General features: G+C 48.6%; 1 protein-coding gene across 4 annotated transcripts in view; it reads right to left on the bottom strand.

The window, feature by feature from the left end:
• ABCG1 (ATP binding cassette subfamily G member 1) overlaps window positions 1–21043 on the bottom strand; it is an 86106-nt gene that overhangs the window by 8211 nt on the left and 56852 nt on the right. For all 4 annotated transcript variants that reach the window (XM_005304472.3, XM_065577828.1, XM_008179852.4 and 1 more), the window contains 9 exons: window positions 16496–16641; window positions 15240–15363; window positions 12851–12965; window positions 12070–12218; window positions 5565–5666; window positions 2703–2871; window positions 1893–1993; window positions 1189–1347; window positions 293–411 (listed from right to left, as the gene is read on the bottom strand). In XM_005304472.3, the coding sequence (XP_005304529.1) occupies window positions 293–411; window positions 1189–1347; window positions 1893–1993; window positions 2703–2871; window positions 5565–5666; window positions 12070–12218; window positions 12851–12965; window positions 15240–15363; window positions 16496–16641 (1184 nt within the window). The remainder of the gene's footprint in view (window positions 1–292; window positions 412–1188; window positions 1348–1892; window positions 1994–2702; window positions 2872–5564; window positions 5667–12069; window positions 12219–12850; window positions 12966–15239; window positions 15364–16495; window positions 16642–21043) is intronic.

Raw genomic sequence — 21043 nt, 5'->3', positions numbered from 1 at the left:
CAAATTCTCTGTCGACTTACATGCTGTGCACTCTTTGAATTCAGTGGGATTGAACAAGGCACAAATCAGCACAGATATTGGCCCATTACATATAATCCATGCTAAGATTTTTCTTATTTCATGTTGTTATACATACTTTGTACAGTAAAATAATTTGGGATTGTTCTTTTACATATATTTCCTACTGGAAACATGGAAGTACATCACATTAAATCCTAAAAGAATATGTTGTAAATGTGGTAACCTTAGCATTAAAAGACAAAAATTTCCAGGTTAAGGTCCCACACGGTACCTGACATATGAGATGTAGGACATCCATTGGAGGTATGCGGGAATGGTATCAAAGCTGACAAAAAATCCTGAGAAAAGCAGGACTGGGATGGCTGTAACCGGACCCACGAATGTTGCCACCTGGAAAAAGGAGGAAACAAATGATGCCTTCTCAGACAGCCAAAGAAACATCCGGGGGTTCGGGGTACTCCCTGCTTTTAATTTCTTCACTACTGTTGGGGAAGGTGGTCTTTAATTCATTAAACACTCTCTAAGGCACAAATCCTCTGTCCTGTGTCAAACTCAGATAAGCAGTTGAAGTGCACCCAGCCATGCTACAGAATGGCATTGCAGTGTCGCCCCCCTGCAACTACCCCTTCTTCAGGGCAGCAGTCATGTCAACAGCTGCTTCACTCCCTCTCTGTAGATGGTTTGGGTTATAGATCTGTTTAGTGGTGACTCTGCCTTGCCTCCTGCACATTTCTGTCTGTACTTGGATGCCACTAGTGAGAACAGCTGCAAGTCCCCAGCACCCTACCCCACATTACACTACAGAATCACATCAGTTCTGCAATTTATAGGACATGATGCACTTGTGGGTGAGTGGGGTATAACATCCATTTGAAAGAGATGGGTGATCTGGCAACTCATTCAGTGCTGAGGTGCTTAAAGAGCTCATTCTTTCAAATGCTGTAACAACATCACTGCTTTCTCGCTATTATTTATTAATTCTTAAGCAGCTGTAAAGACACCAAGAATCGGCTAGAGAACCCCTTCTTTGCTGTTTCTTTGCAGGTGGTTCAGAGCGAGATGAGAAGTGCAAAGGAGGTCAGGGAACTTACAGCAGCAGCCGTGGCAAGAAGCCATTGGCAGGGGAAGCAAGGTTCTGGTGAGATCATAACACACAAATGCCAGTACCTGAAGCGATGTGGAGGCTGCACCTATCAGAAGACCCAATGACTGAGCCACCAGTGATGTCATTGTCCCCAGGGCCGCGAACAGGACAAATCGGAGCGCATCTGATGGCTGTGAAGTCATCCAATACACGATGCTGCAATATGCCACAGGAAACATAATCTGCAGAAAGATACATCTGCAGTTACTACATTATAGACTCAAGCCAAAAGCGATACAGAGCGTTTCAGTGTTGCTGAAAGCAATATAAACACCTAGAAAGCATTATATCCTACTTAACCCATCTCTCTCATCCCTCAATGCTGTACTGAAAGTGATGATGCTCAGAGGGGAGATAGTACATCCATCACATCCTGTCAAATCTATCATGTCCTGCATGCTACCTTAGACTAAAAACACAGCTTCCACTTGCTACCATCCCTTTGCAGCCACTAGGCACAAAAGCAAACGAAAAGCCCCTGTCTTTTTTTAGTTTATTTATTCAGGAAAGCTCAGGTTAGACACAGGATCTTGATTTCAATAAGGTCCTGCCATTTATTCCCAAAGGGTGTTTGGTTTAAGTCAGGAAGCTCATACACTAACACACAGGCAGTTTTCCACCACTCTGGTATTTAAATGAGATTAAAACACTGATTAAATGCTGATATTTACCTCATTTGCAAGTGGATACAATAAAAATGCTCTGTGGTTTATTCAAAAGTATATACCTGAAAAGGGACATCAGCCATGGTTTTAGCTAGATAGTAGGCCTTCAGACTGTACCAGTAGTTCAGATGCTCTCTGAGAAACACACCCATCTCAAGAGGAACTAGATAGAATAAAAATTAATAAGCTGGTTACTTATACTGTTAGAGTGTGACATGCTTGTGCATAATAATATCCTACCCATTTGTAATTCTGAGAAGCTGCAATACTACAGTGTGTCTGGAACTCCAAAACAATTGTCAGACCAGCAACACACTGAATCATGTCTCTTGAGGCACAAGAGGTCAGCCTGGAGAGTAGCTCATTGTGCACGTATCTGCCAGGCTGCTCAGATGACATGGCTCTCCCTTAAAGAGGCTTTGTAAACAAAAACTATGTGGTTAAAAGTTGAAAGCCACAAGTCTTCTTTCCTGTCCTGGAGGGAATCTAAGATGACAGCCTACAATGTCAAACCTTGCAGGCTCTGCAAGTCCCTCACATGATTATGGTGACAGCCCTATCGTTAAAGAGTCACAAGTTAAAAAGCTTGGCGGTGTCACCCTAGTCCCTATCCCTATACATTGTATACATACAACACAGGGTCACATCACTGGCATCTTCGGACCTAAGCAAATTCCAGATCAGAGCTGGAAATTTTTCTCTATCCAGTGCAATTAGTCAAATGAGTGCAAAATGTACTCACTTTTAATAAAAATTAAGCCAAAATTCATACGTGGTTTCACATGAAATAGGTATACTCCAGCACTGCTTACTTCATTCCAGCTAAATAACTTATTTACAAAAAATATAGTAACAACATGGTCAGTACTCACACGTAAGGACAGTTGGCATAAGAGCAGCAAACATAAGGAACAACATGGAAAAAAAGAGGAAGCCAGAGTTGCTTAAGACTTTCTTAGCTTCATTTCCAATCCCTAAATATAGCAAGCCTATAAGAAGTCCAATTCCAATGTGTGATGTGATCCGCAAATGTGTCAGGACCTAGGAGCAAGGAAAAGTAGTATCTCTGATCAGCATGTTTGGATCTAACAGCTACCACACTGTATGTAAAATCAACTAACAGCCTACAAAAATCTCAAATATATCCTAAAATGAACTATTTAGAAATGGTCATTTCCCACTAGCTAATTGGGCTCCAGATAGATAAAGCTCCATTAATGGAATTTCGAGATGTACCCCTACCAATCAGATACAAGGACCAATGGAAAACAGAATTTTGCTCTCCAGGCAAAGGCTGTAACAGAGGATGTCCCAGAATAGTGTCTGACAATCTCTGTGTAGCCACTGGCATATTTCCTCAAGAGAAGCAGACTTTTTCTCTGCCTAAAAAGTAGCTGAAACATAATAGAAAGGGCTTTGAAAGAGTCAAACAAGATATTTTGAGTTTATATTGACAAAACCAATTTAATCTGACATTGATTAGCTCTTGGTATTCTCTCAGTAATTCAGTATCACTACAATAGATATGGCACCAGGTACAGAGGCCGGAAGAAAATCTAGAATAGTCACATCTTTATGATTAAGCAAAAAGAAATTTCCTTAAGTAATAGCTATTAACTGCCCAATCTGAGCATCCCACTGGGAAGAGACGAGGAAACTATTATACAATGAGAGGGTGGTCTTTTGAAGACATCTGTGGGGTAGCCTCAGTAGATAACTAGCAAAGAAAATTATGAGTTAAGTGGATAATGCCTAGACAGGTAATCTGGAAAATCTGAAGCTGGATATATCTTTTTGGATGAATAATAATTCCTTGACATTAAGATTAATTATAGTGTCTTACCTAAACATTTTAATTTACCTTAATTAACTATTGGGAGCTTTGACCAATGGGGGCAACAGTCCCATGCTGGCACATGTGGAAATGCAGGCTGCAGCATTTCAAAGGGTGGTGACGCTCCTAATCCAGTGTAGCCGTTCAGAGCCACAAAAGGAACTCTAGCTGAGTGACCTGAGAATTCTTCCGAAGATTCCTGCTGCTGTGCAGCCTCCATACACCCAAACACATACACAATGCACACTGTGACTTCACCTCACTAACTGGCCAGTTATATTTGAAAAGGACAAATTTATCCCAACCCTCCCCTTATGACATTGTAATTAATAACAGTCTGATTCTCCACTGCCTTGCAGTTTGCAGAATCATTTACGCTGGTGCAACTTTGCATTCCTTTGCACTGGGGTAATGACTGCACAAAGTGTAGAGTAGCAGAGAATCAGGCCCTGGATGGGATTTTTTTCAGATATTTCTCCTATCTGAATACCTAGGGTTACCATACGTCCGGATTTTCCCGGACATGTCCGGCTTTTGGGGGCTCAAATCCCCATCCGGGGGGAAATCCCCAAAAGCCGGGCATGTCCGGGAAAATCGGGAGGCTCGGCCGGGGCCTCTTTGTCCGGGGCCGGGGGCATGGTGCAGGGCTGGGCGCGGGGCCGGGAGCCGGGGGGCGCAGTGCCGGTCCGGGCCCGCGGAGCCGGGTTGGGGAGCCGGGCCGGGCCCGCGGAGCCGGGAGCCGGGCCGGGGTCGGGGTGTGCGCCGGGCCCGCGGGGCTGGGAGCCGGGGGGTGCGCCGGGCCGAGAGCCCGGGTCGGGGAGCCGGGGGGTGCGCCGGGGTCGGGGAGCCGGGGTCGGGGAGCCGGGGGGTGCGCCGGGGTCGGGGAGCCGGGGCCGGGAGCCGGGGAGTGCGCCGGGGTCGGGGAGCCGGGCTGGGAGCCGGGGTCGGGGAGCCGGGGTCGGGGAGCCGGGGCGTGCGCCGGGGCCGGGGAGCCGGGGCGTGCGCCGGGGCCGGGGAGCCGGGGTCGGGGAGCCGGGGCGCCGGGGTCGGGGTCGGGGAGCCGGGGCGTGCGCCGGGGTCGGGGAGCCGGGGTCGGGGAGCCGGGGCCGGGAGCCGGGGTCGGGGCCGGGAGCCGGGGTCGGGGAGCCGGGGCCGGGAGCCGGGGTCAGGGAGCCGGGGTCGGGGAGCCGGGAGCCGGGGAGTGCGCCGGGGTCCGGAAGCCGGGGTCGGGGAGCCGGGGGGTGCGCCGGGCCGGGAGCCGGGGTCGGGGAGCCGGGGTCGGGGAGCCGGGGCGTGCGCCGGGGTCGGGGAGCCGGGGTCGGGGTCGGGGAGCCGGGGCCGGGAGCCGGGGTCGGGGAGCCGGGGCCGGGAGCCGGGGTCGGGGAGCCGGGGCCGGGAGCCGGGGTCGGGGAGCCGGGAGCCGGGGAGTGCGCCGGGGTCCGGAAGCCGGGGAGTGCGCCGGGGTCCGGAAGCCAGGGTCGGGGAGCCGGGGGGTGCGCCGGGCCGGGAGCCGGGGTCGGGGAGCCGGGGGGTGCGCCGGGCCCGCGGGGCTGGGAGCCGGGGGGTGGTCGGTCGGGGCCGGCACCCCAGGGCCCGAGCCGACCCAGGCTGGAGGGAGGGGGCGGAGTTGGGGTGGGGGCGTGGGCGGGGCTGGGGGCGGGGCCGGGCCCCCGGGGAGTGTCCTCCATTTGGAGGCACAAAATATGGTAACCCTAGAATACCAGTCAGAAATGTATGATTCTCCACTCTCGTACTATAATTACTGAGACTCAAAACACAACCTCCGTGTTTTAAAGTTCTGTGCCAATAAGGTGGATGCTGAAGTTAAACCCAGGACACCACCCTCACAAACACACGAAAAGTGCCCTTGGCTACAAAAGTATGTTAAAAGCAGCCTTACCGAATCCCTCATGATGGTGAGAAAAGTTCTTTTAAAGAGGATGCAGAACTGGGTGAGGCAGCTGGCTGAGAAGCTGTGACAGCCTTCTGTGGATGAAGAGTCCTGAGGTGACAGACAACACAACAAACTAAGCTCCTTGCAGAAAAGACGGTTACTCACCGTTGTAACTGTTGTTCTTCGAGATGTGTTGCTCATATCCATTCCATTAGGTGTGTGCGCGCCGCGTGCACGATCGTCGGAAGATTTTTACCCTAGCAACATCGGCGGGTCGGCTGTGGAGCCCCCTAGAGTGGCGCCTTCATGGCGCTGAATATATACCCCAGCCGACCCGGCGCCCCCTCAGTTCCTTCTTGCCGGCTACTCCGACAGTGGGGACGGGGGGCGGGTTTGGAATGGATATGAGCAACACATCTCGAAGAACAACAGTTACAACGGTGAGTAACCGTCTTTTCTTCTTCGAGTGCTTGCTCATATCCATTCCATTAGGTGACTCCCAAGCCCAACTTAGGTGGTGGGGTCGGAGTGAGACATTGCTGTGTGCAAAACCGCTGATCCGGAGGCAGCATCGTCCCTGGACTGCTGCACTAGTGCATAGTGAGCTGTAAACGTGTGGACTGATGACCAAACCGCCGCTCTACAAATGTCCTGGATCGGAACTTGCGCCAGGAAAGCCGTCGAGGAAGCTTGGGCCCTCGTGGAGTGAGCGGTGAGGTGCGGTGCTGAGACACCTGCCAGGTCATAGCAAGTCCGGATGCAAGACGTAATCCATGAGGATAGGCGTTGTGAGGAGACCGGTGAACCTTTCATTCGGTCGGCCACTGCGACGAAGAGTTGCGTCGTCTTTCTAAAGTGCCTTGTGCGGTCAATATAGAAGGCCAGGGCCCTGCGTACGTCCAGAGAATGCAAACGTTGATCCTGGCGAGTGGCATGTGGTTTAGGATGAAAGACCGGGAGAAATATATCCTGGTTGATATGAAACGGAGAAACCACCTTAGGGAGAAAGGCAGGATGTGGGCGGAGCTGCACTTTATCCTTATGGAAAACTGTGTAAGGGGGCTCGGATGTAAGCGCCCTGAGTTCAGAAACGCGCCTTGCTGAGGTGATGGCTACGAGGAAGGCTGTCTTCCAGGATAGGTACAGAAGTGAACAGGTGGCCAGTGGCTCGAATGGAGGACCTGTGAGCTTCGAGAGAACCAGGTTGAGGTCCCACGTCGGAACGGGCTGACGTTGTTGTGGGTACATCCGGTCTAAGCCCTTGAGGAATCTAACGACCATCGGGTTAGAGAATACCGAAGACGCGAGTTCCCCTGGGTGAAAGGCCGATATAGCGGCCAGGTGAACTCTAATTGAAGATATCGCCAACCTTTGCTGTTTTAGGGAGAGGAGATATTCCAATATGAGAGGAATAGGTGCCTGTAACGGGGACGTGGCTCGTTGTTCGCACCAACAGGAGAACCGCTTCCACTTGGCCAAGTATGTGGTCCGTGTTGAGGGCTTCCTACTGCTCAGCAGAATCTGTTGGACAGAGTGCGAGCACTGCTGCTCTGCCTGGGTGAACCATGGAGCAGCCACGCCGTGAGGTGGAGTGATTGCAGGTCGGGGTGACGCAGGCGGCCGTGGTCCTGAGAGATGAGATCCGGGCATAATGGAAGCGGGATCGGTGTCCGAACCGAGAGCTCCAACAGCGTGGTGTACCAATGTTGTCTCGGCCACGCTGGGGCGATCAGAATCACCTGTGCCTGGTCTCTGCGCAATTTGAGCAGTACCTTGTGGACCAGAGGAAACGGAGGGAAGGCATAAAACAGGTGGTCTTTCCAGGGAAGGAGAAACGCATCCGAGAGGGAGCCCGGAGCTCGACCTTGCAGGGAGCAGAACACGTGGCACTTCCTGTTGTCTCGAGATGCAAACAGGTCTATCTGGGGAAACCCCCACTTCTGGAAAACGGAATGTATGATGTCCGGACGGATAGACCACTCGTGTGTTTGAAAGGACCTGCTGAGTCGGTCCGCCAGAGTGTTCTGGACTCCAGGGAGGAACGATGCCGTGAGATGGATCGAGTGGGCGATGCAGAAGTCCCACAGGCGAATGGCCTCTCGGCATAGAATTGACGAACGTGCTCCTCCTTGCTTGTTGATGTAAAACATGGCCGTGGTGTTGTCGATGAGAACTAGCACACAGCGGCCACGTAGGAGGCTGAGAAATGCCTGGCACGCCAGGCGCACCGCCATCAGTTCCCGAACATTGATGTGCAGGGCTAGCTGAGGTGCAGTCCACAGGCCCTGGGTATGGTGTTCGTTGAGATGGGCGCCCCAACCCAGAGATGAAGCGTCTGTGACCAGGTGCAGAGAGGGTTGTGGGGCGTGAAACGGCATCCCCTCGCAAACCACATTGCGATCTAGCCACCAGGTGAGGGAGGTCAGGACCGAGTTCGGGACCGTGACCACCATGTTCAGGCTGTCCCGATGTGGGCGGTATATTGATGACACCCAGGTCTGGAGTGGGCGAAGCCGAAGTCTGGCATGCCTGGTTACGTACGTGCAGGAAGCCATGTGACCCAGCAGGGTAAGGCACGACCTCACCGTGGTAGTTGGGAAGGCCTTGAGCCCTTGAATGAGGCTCGTGATGGTGCAAAAGCGGTTGTCTGGCAGGATGGCTTGTGCACGCCTGGAGTCTAGAACTGCGCCGATGAATTCTATTCTCTGGGTAGGTTCTAGAGTGGATTTGTCCTTGTTGAGTAGGATGCCCAACTTGTTGAATGTGTGCACTATTATGTGGACGTGAGCTCGAACTTGCTCTTTGGTGCGACCGCGTACCAGCCAGTCATCTAGGTACGGGAACACCTGTATCCCTTGCCGACGAAGGTACGCTGCCACGACAGCCATACATTTCGTGAATACCCTTGGGGCCGAGGATAGGCCGAAGGGAAGGACTGCAAATTGGTAGTGCACCTTGCTTACCACGAACCGCAGGAAGCGTCTGTGAGGCGGGTAAATTGCGATGTGAAAGTATGCATCTTTCATGTCGAGGGCGGCGAACCAGTCTCCAGGATCGAGGGAAGGGATAATGGTCCCCAAAGAGACCATGCGGAACTTCAACTTTACTACGAATTTGTTGAGTCCGCGCAAGTCCAAGATGGGTCGCAGACCTCCTTTGGACTTGGGAATGAGGAAGTAACGGGAATAGAATCCCCTGCCCCTTAACTCCACTGGAACCTCCTCTATGGCCCCCATAGCAAGGAGCGTGGAAACTTCCTGTATAAGAAGTTGCTCGTGAGAAGGGTCCCTGAAGAGGGACGGGGAAGGGGGGGAGGAGGGGGGGATTGAAGAAAACTGGATAGCGTATCCCCTGTCCACCGTGCGAAGGACCCAACGGTCCGAAGTTATAAGGGACCAGGCACGGTGGAAATGGGAAAGGCGATCCCGAAAGGATGGGGCTGGATCCTGTGGGATGACTGGGGCGCCGTCCTCGACCGGACCTTCAAAAGTTCTGCCTGGGGCCTGAAGGTGGTCTAGGTGGCCCCTGGTTCTGACCAGGTTGAGGGCCGGTCCACCTTCTTCTACCACCTCGCCCTCGCCTCCGGGTCGAGTCCTGTCTCTGACGAGGCGGGGGGGGGGGTAGAAGCGCTGAGGCTGCGGTCTAAATGGCCTGCGCTGAGGGCCCACAACATGCATCCCCAAGGAACGCATGATCGTCCTGGAGTCCTTGAGGCTCTGCAGGCGAGAGTCCATCTTTTCTGAAAACAGCCCTTGTCCTTCAAAGGGCAGATCCTGCAGGGTTTGCTACAGTTCCTGAGGCAGACCCGAAACCTGGAGCCAGGAGATCCTCCGCATAGCGATACCTGAGGCCAGGGTTCTCGCAGCAGAGTCCGCTATGTCTAAGAAGGCCTGCAAGGAGGTCCGAGCCACCTTCTTACCCTCCTCCACCAGGGCTCCAAACTCCTCCCTGGACTCTTGGGGAACCAACTCCTTGAACTTCCCCATAGAGTTCCAGGAGTTAAAGCTATAGCGGCTCAAGAGCGCCTGTTGATTAGCCGCTCTAAGTTGCAGCCCTCCGGCTGAGTAAATTTTACGGCCGAATAAATCGAGGCGCTTAGCCTCCTTCGATTTGGGCGCTGCGGCCTGCTGACCGTGGCGCTCCCTTGCGTTCACTGATGCCACCACCAGTGAACACGGCTGGGGGTGGGTATACAAGTACCCGTAGTCTTTAGACGGGACAAAGTATTTCCTTTCCACCCCTCTCGCTGTGGGTGGGATAGAGGCAGGAGTCTGCCATATCGTAGATACATTGGCTTGTATCGTGCGGATCAGGGGTAACGCCACCCTCGATGGGGCATCCGCTCCGAGGATATTCACGATAGGGTCGTGCACCTCCACTATCTCCTCCGCCTGCAGGTCCATATTACGGGCCATCCGACGCAGAAGATCTTGGTGAGCCCGAAGATCTATTGGAGGTGGACCTGTGCACGATGTGCCCGCCACTGCCTCATCCGGAGAGGAAGAGGAAGATGCCTCCGGTGGAACAGGATCCAAGGGAGGGTCCTGGTCTCCCTGCTCCCGGGCCGGAGCATCACCTGCGCTTGAGTCCAGGGCGTCAGGTGGTGCGGACACGGAAGCCTCCATGCCCCCTGGCGGAGGCCGAGAGATGGTGGACTCCGGGGCCCTTCTAACAGAGTGACCGGAGCGAGAGGTCGAAGCAACTGGAGCCCCTTGCGCCTGATGGTACGCCCACGGGGTCCAAAACGACCAGTGAGATGGGCCATGAGAATGGTCCTCTGTTATGTTCTGCCAATGGCCCAAGTCCTGTTCCTCGGCTTGCCCCTGAGGGGGGTATGCCGATCTCGAGAGGTCCTCCGAGGAGCGAGACCCCGATCTCGATGGCCATGGCGGTGCCGAGAGCGTCGAGACGATTCCCGTGGGCTGCGGTGCCGCACGGTGCCGGTCTGGAGATGATCTATCTCCACGCGGTGCCGGCGATCGGTGCCGGGACCGCGACCGGTGCCGATGACCTCGTCGGTGCCGGGAGTCGGATCTGGACCTCGACGAGGACCTGGAGTATGCCCGGTACCGGGAGCGGCCTCTCGACGTCGAGCGGCGACCGTAGCGGTGCCGAGAACTACGTCTCGACGTTGATCGGTGCCGACGATCATAGCGGTGCCGAGACGTAGAGCGGTGCCGCGAAGAAGATCTTGGCCGCGAGTACGACCGGTGCCGAGGCGATATTCGGTGCCGGGACTGCGAGCGGCGTGGGGACCTGCTTCGGGACCTGGATCGGTGCCGAGGTCCCAGCCCTTGCGATGGAGGGCGCATCAAGGCAGGTTTCCCCCTCGACTGGACCGGGCGAGGCAACGGTGCCGTCGGTGCCGGTGGTTGAGGCGGTGCCGGCTCCGTGAGAGCTATTAAGTCTCTCGCCGCCGCGAAGGTCTCTGGCGTCGACGGGAGGCACTGTATCACCGCCGGCCTCGGTGGAGACGCCGTCTGCACCGGACTCAACGGCCTCGGCGCCGGAGTCGACGGTGCTGGAGGCACCTGTTTCCGGTGCTCCACCGGCGTACGCGGCTCTACCCCCGGCACTGGGGGAGCCAGCGTCTTCGGCACGGAGGTCCCCGTCTTATGGGCTTTCTTATGCCCTGGGGATAATGACCGGCGCCGAGGCACTTGCTGTGCTTGCGGTGCCGACGAGGTCCGGTGCCGGGAAGGCTCATCTGACGCCACTCGCGTGGTCGTCATGGCCGGTGCCGCCGGGGCACTGCGCACCGAGGCGCTAGGTGCCGGGGCCTGACTTGTAGATGGAGCGTCCGGACTAAGTGCCGTCTCCATCAGGAGTTGCCGGAGCCGAAAGTCCCGCTTCTTGGTCCTTGGTCTGAAGGCCTTACAGATCTTGCACTTATCTGTTTGATGGGACTCTCCCAGGCACTTCAGACAGGAGTCGTGCGGGTCGCTCGTGGGCATAGGCTTAGCGCAGGAGGCGCACAGCTTGAAGCCGGGAGCGTTGGGCATGAGCCCGGCCCCGCGGCCGGGGGAGAAAGGGGGAGACGACCCCCTTAATCCCCTGAACTATTATAACAACTAGACAACTCTTAAAACTATTGAACTATTTAACTATAAACTATAACTATAACTGCGAATAACGAACTAAGCTAGGGAGAGTGGAGAACAGCTAAGCAGCGCTCCACAGTTCCAACGACCGTCAGGGGCGGTAAGAAGGAACTGAGGGGGCGCCGGGTCGGCTGGGGTATATATTCAGCGCCATGAAGGCGCCACTCTAGGGGGCTCCACAGCCGACCCGCCGGTGTTGCTAGGGTAAAAATCTTCCGACGATCGTGCACGCGGCGCGCACACACCTAATGGAATGGATATGAGCAAGCACTCGAAGAAGAATCTTATTTACTGTTCACTAACAAGCCCCAGTTCCATGCAGCAGAATATGCACAGCTCTCCGCTACTTACTTAATATTTCGATTATTTCTCTCAACCTCCCTCCCCTTCAGTGCTTTGCATGGATTTACCTCGTCAGAGGGTCGATGCCATAAGAAGGGGTTCAGTTCATTCTCGCCACCAGCATCTCTCTTGTAGTCTGTGTCGCACATCCCTTCCCGTGCTGCTCTGACCAGCCGACTGTTCTGGTCCCCATATTCACCAGATGCAACCTCCATCACTACATAGAGCATTTAGAGGAGATTTACTCATTCTACACCATACATTAGTCACAGTCTTGGCTATTGGGGCCTAATCCTGCAAAACTGAAGTCAGTGACAACTTTTACCACTGATTTCAATGGGAGCAGAAGCAGGCCTTAAATGCACAATATTTCTTTGTAAAAAGCCTACATTTTTCTGCTGCTAATACTTGTTAAATACAACATTGTAAAGGAAATATAATGAATGTCTGGCTGCCTTAGCACTCATTATATGGATTGCAGACCTGTTTATTCTGGTCCCTACTGCTGCTGTGAAACACTTAGCTATGACTATAGAATGATATAGTATTGTTTTCACAAGGTCTGTGGGGTTTCATTAGAAAACCATGGAAGTTTATAGGTGTGACACACATTCTGCCTTTCATTTCCTACTATTCCATAGTTTGCATTTCAATCAGAAAAAGTCACTAATTAGTCCCACCACTAGATGGCATTAAAATGATTTACAAAAAACAGGGGACTCATTCCACACTGACCCAGTAAAAATATAGAAACAAAAACCAATAAAAGCCTCACTATTTCTATTTCACCCAGAAGAGCTAATCAAAAGGAAAATAAGCAAACTGGAAAAGTTATTCAATTTTCCTTACCAAAATCTGCTGGATTGTGGTAGGTTGGACAGTTTAAACCCAAATCTCTCAAATAAGGGACAAGGTTTAACACTTTCCCACGGTAAATACATTGTCCTTGACTTAAAACATAGAGCTGAAAAATAAAAGATAGAGAAAGTGAGGAAACATCAGAACCTTTGAATGTGTCTGTGACGTTGCACTCTATATGATTTTATGAAAATATGCTCATGAGTTTAAATATAATGTAACTGGAATATGCTTCACGCAAAAGGTCTCTTGTAAGGTATCATTACAAAGCTTATAATCTACGGAGTGTGGTCATCCTATTTGTATAAATGTACCACTCTTGTATCTGAAACTAGAAATATGAAATATAACTCTGAGGGCCTATTGTAATTATGCAAAGTGTGGGCCATTAATGGTGGTTTGGAATCTTGATGACTCCCATTAACCAGGACAACTGTCTGCAGATGGCTCTGTTTTCTTGTAAGTCTCCCTGTATACGTTTGTGCTGGCAAGTGGGTAATGAAGTCTTACAGTGACATGTGATCATGTCACCTGAACTGGAATCCATCTTTAACCTGGGGCTTTTCCATTGAGAAGGAGGGGGTGGGAACCCAGAGAGGGACAAAGGTTCCCGCCTTATGCGTGGAACAGAACAAAGCGGGGAGCCATCATGAGGAATCCCCTAGCTACCATCTGAGCTGGAACAAGGGCTGTACCAGGGGAAAGGATTGTGCCCAGACTAGGAAGGCGTCCAGTCTGTGAAAGAGACTTATTGAAACATCTCTCAGGGTGAGATTTTATCAGTACTCAGTTGTATTACTGTATTAGGCTTAGATTTGCGTGTTTTATTTTGTTTCACTTGGTCATTCACTTTGTTCTGTCTGTTACTACTTGGAACCACTTAGATCCTACTTTCTGTATTTAATAAAATCACTTTTTACTTATTAATTAACCCAGAGTATGTATTAATACCTGGGGGGGGGAGGGGGCCAAACAGATGTGTGTTTCTCTCTATCAGTGTTATAGAGGGCGAACAATTTATGAGTTTACCCCGTATAAGCTTTATATAGGGTAACACAGATTTATTTGGGGTTTAGACCCCATTGGGAGTTGGGCATCTGAGTGTTAAAGACAGGAACACTTCTGTAAGTTGCTTTCAGTTAAGTCTGCAGCTTTGGGGCACATGGTTGAGACCCTGGGTCTGTGTTGGAGCAGACTGGCATGTCCTAAGTCCTAAGCTGCCAGGGCAGGAAAGCAGGGGCAGAAGTAGTCTTGGCACATCAGTTGGCAGTTCCCAAGGGGGTTTCTGTGATCCAACCCATCACAGTGTCTACCTGCTTTCTCATAGCAACTGGAGTAGTCAGTGAGTAGCTGTTTGATTTGGAAGAAAATAGCAACAGATTGAAAAGATTTGTCAACACTGAACGTGGAACTACAATTAAGGGAAAATCTGCAGAATATTAGAGATGTTCAAGATATGAACTCTGCAAAACAACCCCTTCAGGGCTTGTAGTGTACTAATATAGAAACATCATAATTCATCCCATAGACACAGGTTGGAAAGCAGGCTGGAAATGGCATGACTGTGCCATCTTATTTCCATAAATTATTCGAGTTTTTGGTATGAAGATGGGGCTGGCGAATTCAGGGGGCAATGGGGGAACAGGAGGAGAAGGAAGAACAGTAAGAAATAGCTTGATTACTCTTGCTTTTAGCCTCTCTATTGACTTCATTTAAACTCACTGAAAAAGTGGCAATCTTCAAGAGCTTGTTCACCTACTGTAGAGTGGGTTTTCTCTAAGCTCTCACAACTCTCACTTAAATGGCATAAGAAGATTAAAGTAAATTTAAATCTAATCTAAACAGGAACAGACCATATCCTGCCATCAGTGTGAACAAAGATTTCTGACAGCCTTCATTTTTCTGTTTTATTCTTTCACATGAATACAAAAAAGCAATCTGTTCTCAGTTATTCAGGATCAAACCGGAGTAATTCCATCAAAAATTAATGGAATTTTCTGAATTTACACCAGAGTAGCCAGGATGAGAATTTGGCCTATCAACATTACAGACCTTAAGAGTAACGCACTCATACTAATTATTATTTACTATAACACACAAAACATTGGCAGGAAAGGACCCAAAATTCAGGAGTGTGATAATCATGACTTCTAAAATTTACCAGCCAGATTCTTTAAAATCAAATAAATAAATAAATAATATAATATAAAAACAGGAACATGAAGGGAAAAAGTGAAAATCATATTTTGTTCAAACCTACAACTCTAGTGATACTGATTTGGGACATGATCTGTGATTTTGCATTATCTCCAGCCTGCAACAATTATACATACAACATATTTAAACAAATATGTAAACCAGAAGAATTTCTGAAAGGTACCTGATCAAATAACTCAAACAGTTTGGCACTTGGTTGATGAATAGTACAGATGATGGACCTGCCACCCTGGGCTAACGCCTTCATGAGAGAGACAACCTGAAAGCAAGATGCACTGTCCAAGCCACTGAAAAAAAAGGCACAAAGGTGTTTATTAGATGTGGTTCCATATGCAACTGTTCAAAATAATACATGTGCTATGATGTTTCTGTCTCTCATTATTATCTTTTTACAAAATACATCTTTATCATCTAACACTACACCACACAGTATCTCTGGGTTCTTATTTCTCTCTTCCCTTGGCCTTTTCCTTTATCAAGCATGCATCATACTTAATTAAAATGGAAGTTCTTCACAGGGTTACCGTATGCAATTTTCAAATTCTAGGATTGTGGGTTCTGATTAATGCATGGGTTCTAACAAACTAAGGGCCAAATTCTACTCTCAGATACACATCTATGGCCCAACTAACTTCAGGGTTGTCATGAGTGTCTTCCTGAAGCAGAATTTGATCCTAAATGTATTAAATTAATAAATGCAATTATCAAAAATGTTTAAGCTGATTGGCCATCTTCACTTCAAGGGAAACTACACATTATAATCTGAAGAATTTTTTCTGCCGCTCTTCTGGGAGATCCCTCTAGGATTTCTCTCAATCGCCCTCTTCCATATTGTTTCCCTAACAACCACCTTTAATAGCCCCATGTCATGTCAGGTTACAACAGTAACCTGGTGCACTAAATGGTGACCCTACTGAAACGATTTCTTGGGGTTTGCATTGCTCTATGGTTTTAAACAGGTGTAACTCAGTTGCTTTCTATAATATTATCCCAGAGTAACCTGGAGTAACACAGTGGCAAATCAGGCCCTTTAAAATCAGTATTCAAAAATTACAGGTTTTACAGATGCTGATGCAAATATTTTAAATAAAAACATACCAGAAGCATTTCCTAGCAATGAAAGGTGAGTGTAGCAAACATGAAGCTACATAACTTCATGCAGCATATAATCTGGTATCTGCGTTTCAAAGGAAAGTGTTAATTTTCTTCTGTTTCAGCTATTCTAAGATGCTAACAAGGGCTAGTATGTTCTGTGATAGTTCTCTAGCACATGCAAGGGTGGGGGTGGGGGGCGGAATCACAAAAGTAGATAGGCATCTAAGTCCCATTTAAATCAATGGGAGTTAGGTGCCTAAATACCTCTATGAATCCCACCCACAGTAGCAGTAGTCTACTTTCTAACATTTGGCCTTGACTTACCTGGTAGGTTCATCAAAAAACATAACTGGCGGGTTGTTCACCAGCTCCAAAGCAATGGCAAGACGCTTCCTCTGGCCCCCAGAAAGACTTCCAGTTCTTGTATTGGCACATGTCAGCAAACCCAGCGCTGTCAAGATCTCCTTTACCTGGGGACAGGATCAAAGCAACAACATGGGTCATTTAGATTGTTACCACACAAAAAAACCCAGAACATCTCTTACCATTATCACAGGTTTTTCTATAAAGGATGAAAACGAACCAGTTGAACCTACGTTACCATTTATCTCGTCTCAGTATAATGTCAGAACAGTTGGATTTTCATGTCTACTAGATTAGTAGGTAGGGCTCCAGAAAACATCATTTCTCATTATGACCCAAAGTTTGGTCACCTTTCCCACATGACTAGTCCCATTAACTTCAGTGGGATTTCTTCCTTGTATAAAGTGAACAGGAATTGGTCCTCTAATGGCAATATTTTTTTTATTTGCAATGAGGACTTGGGTTTGTCCTCAGAGCCAGATGTCTTTAGAGCTTTATGATTTATGAACAGATAACATACAGGAAAGCAAACACGACTTTTTGTAGATTTTCTAGATTTCTATTTACAAGGGAATTGTAGAATTAAACAGTAGAACTCAGTAGTTTCTAGAGTGTATTAACTTATTTTCATCTAATATCTCTGTTCCTCAAGGCCTACATTTTTAAAAGTGGCCACTGATTTTGGGTGCCTCCATTTTTCTTGGGGACCAGTTTGGAACACCTAAAGTTTGATTGGCACAGGCAGTATCTCATATGGGTCCTCAGGACTTGACACAGATCACGGACTGATGTAGGACAATGTGCCCCAGTATCTTGGGGGGCAAAAGAAGAAAAGTACCCTCTGCCATAATTTTTTTCTTTCAGCAACTGTGGGCCTGATCCTGTAGCCTTGACTCATGTGAGTATCTCATTGATTTCAATGGGACTACTATATAAACAAGACCTATACTTCTCAAATTATAATTTATAGTCCCCAAAAGGAGGACACTTACTAGGCACTGACATTGACACCACACTGGAGTGTAGGAAGGGAAGTTTGCTGCTTTGCTCATGCTAAAATTGGCTTGGCTGGAGATAATGTACTTTGCAGAAATCTAACATGGTGACAAGTACATAAGGGCCTGATTCTGAAAGGTGCTGAACCCCTGCAACTGCCACTGTGTTGATTCCCATTGCCTTCAGTGGGAGCTGCAGGTGCTCATCTTTCTGGATTAGGTTCCAGGAAAACAATGAAACACTTAAAAAAAATTAATACAAAATTCTATAGAAAAATAATATTGTTGAAGATAAACCCTTAGATCATGGGTTCTCAACAAGTCAACAAAGGGGTGGGGCGGTCTCAACTTGATTCTGTTTTCACATAGTGTTACAGTATGGAAAAGGTTGAGAACCACTGTTCTAGATCCCAGAATCAAAGAGAGGAGATAGGAGGAAAGGTTACATCTATCATTTCCCATTCTCCCAGTCACTATTTTAAACAAGCAAAAATATTCAGGCTAAATCAAATTCTTCAAAAAAATAAATAAATTGATGATAGAAGCTATTTATTATTATTAAATATTTACACAGCAGAATGGTTATTAATAATGTATTACTTATATTGCAATAGAGCCCGGGGGCCCCACTCATGATCTGACCCCCACCATGCTACATGTGGTACAAATATGCAAGTTACAGTCCCTTCCTTGAGTTTGCATGTAAATTACACTGGGAATCTGAACAAGTGAATTGGCTTGTCTGGGCTGAATGTTTGCTATACATTTTTCATCTCACATTCCCTGAGGTGTGAGCAAGTTAACAAGTTTTTTTGCACGAATACAAGAAACAGTTATCGCTGCTGAGACGTAGGTGTTTTTTAAACAAAACATTTTTCATTTGAAATCTGCGGAGCATCCTGTTTGGCTAATAAAGGAATCCTACTTGAGTGAATCAAAGCATCCAGCAAAAAAGTATTCCTATGGATTCCTCTCTCTGAAGAACCCCTCATGATTTATGCAGATTCTCTGGGATACTTACTCAGAGGATGTACAAAACACTTCAGAAAGGAACATATACCAGTATCTGAGAGAGCCTCGTGCCCTATTATGTTTCTAAGAGTTTCACATAGCTTTTGTCATCCCTTTTGTGTGCACAATTAGGTCAGAAACAAAGGCAAAGGAAATGTATTACAATCTCTGAATGCTTCAGGAAGGGTGTGAAGTGACCACCACACAGGTCAAAAAGGGTTTTCCAGTCTCTCATCTATTAGCAGCACAGCCACAGCTAATGCTGCAGGAAGGGGCAGAGTGGGAGGAAACCTCTGAGATTCTCAAGCAGCGTTCCTCTTAAGTCATTGAGTCAATAGGCCACGGAGCATCCACAAACCCTGGCAGATACCCCTGGGATCTGTCTGAAATCTGGCGGGCCATCCCTGAGAGGCCCTGTGCACCTGAACTCACCCCATGAACCCAGGTAGTGTGGTTCAGAGCAATCTACCATGGACTCCTCGTTGTCACAGCTGCCCTGATACACCATAGAAAAAAGGAATATAGCTCCAGGCTGCACACCCTCTCCAGCTATACAACCAGTCAATATGGGGCCATCCACTTCCCATCCTCACTCACTTAGCCCTGACCCCCTTTCCCTGTATGGATTTCTGTACCAGAAAGCAACCTTAGTGGGCCCTGGTAAAGTAGATTGTGCCCCACTGGTGGCTGATCCCCCACCTCCTTTGCCATTTCCATGCAGATGAGGTGAGATGTCTAAATGATGCCTGGATCTGGGGAGCACAAGATGGCCCCTCAGCATTTATACTAGGTTAACGGAAATTAAAATCTGGCACTTCTTCCAGTAAAGAAAAAGTGACAGTACCCACAAAAATCACAGACACCCCAAATCTTGAACCCCCACGGAAAGAAAATGCAGCAAAAATTTTGAGGAGTCCACACTACAAGTGGTGACATTCTTCAAAGATGCAGATGCAGTGGACCACTAACTCATACCTTTTTATTAATTATTATTATTATTCTAAACGTGCATAGCCATTAAAACACAAGGGTCCTCCTTTTGAAGCCTTTACTCAGCTTTTCTAAGTCCTAACTTAGACCAAACCTCCATTGGCTATAATGAGAAAGGCCCTAGTAAAAAGTGAGTCAGGACCTCAGGATTGACCCCAGACTGTTTACATACACTAAAGCAACTTCACATAGCTCTAGCACAGCAAAGGGGCCGTAAAGTTTACATTCACTTTAAGACCCCTTTATGTTGCCAGAATGACATAAAACAGCCTCAGTGTCACTGAGAATCAAGACCTTTAGTTTTCTGATTCTATGAAGCAGCAGGTTGCTGGTGCCTCTTCTCCACTGGTATTTTCTCAGGGAATTTTATACAATATGCTAACTATATCCAGCTGTGTAAAACATGCCCCGCTCACCATACAAGAGCCAGACCACATTGGCTAAGGATGCCTGCGACCTGCCTTAGCAGCTATTCTTTACTGTAAAAGATAATGGGCCAGATCCTCAATTGGTGTAAAGTCAACATAACTCCATGAAAGTCAATGATTTTCACCACCTGTTCGTTCTAACTCATTTAACAAATTTAAGGCTTTAGTTATTTATGTTTACGTAGAGCAATCTGTTTGAGATAGAGTTGTGTTGTACAGATGCTCCCCGACTTATGCAAGCATTCCGTTCTGGAATACCTTGCGTAAGTCGAATTTAGTATAAGTCGGGAATGTATACCCAACAATCGCGCGCAAAAAAAAAAAAAAAAAAAAAGAGCTTACGGAACTTATGGAACTTTTTCTGTAAGTCTGAATTTGCATAAGTCAGGTGTGCATAACCCGGGAAGTGTCTGTATTTAAGCAGTACTGGTAGTAAGTTAGGATTGGGTCATGGGTGGCCTGTGGGCAAGGAATGAGCTGCTGGTATCAGGGCTGAAGGTCAGAGGTCAAGGGCAGGTCAAAACCGCAAAGTCAGAGTCCATTACCAATTTGGGAGTGTGAGGCGAGAATTGGGTCAGGCTGGGCCAGGGTCTTTCACAGAGTCTGCAATGGTCTTAAGCCAGAGACAATAAAACAAGGCTGGGCTCAGAAGCTGAGCCTAGGTCGAGAGCAGGGAATCAAGGCAAGTTGCAGCAAGGGGGATCGAAGGCAGAAGCACACCAGAGGTCTGTATTGCTCAGACAACTCCCAGAAATGGTTTCCTGGTTTATATGGGGAGTGCCAGCCAATCAAGGAAAGCTGTCACTCATGCCTTTTAGAATGGGATTTCCTGCAGTGCTTAGCCTCTCAGTTCCCCTTAGCAGCAACCCTACGTGGGCCCCAGGTGCTGATGAGGAAGCAGCACCTGCTAGAGACCATAGTTCTAGGCCTATGGGTTCTTACAAGTAGCAATAATAAAACAGGCCAGTTCCTGCAGTCTTTACTCAGAAACAATTCTCATCGACTTCAACAAGAGTTTTGCTTGAGTAAGTGTAACACCAACAGACCCCAGTCGTCGGCGGGTGGGATCGAACCTGGGTTCTCTG

Source organism: Chrysemys picta, chromosome 1, assembly GCF_011386835.1.
Source record: "Chrysemys picta bellii isolate R12L10 chromosome 1, ASM1138683v2, whole genome shotgun sequence".
NCBI classification, from domain to species: domain Eukaryota; kingdom Metazoa; phylum Chordata; order Testudines; family Emydidae; genus Chrysemys; species Chrysemys picta.
Note: the sequence above shows the minus strand (reverse complement) of the source record. Positions and strands in the feature narration are given on the sequence as shown.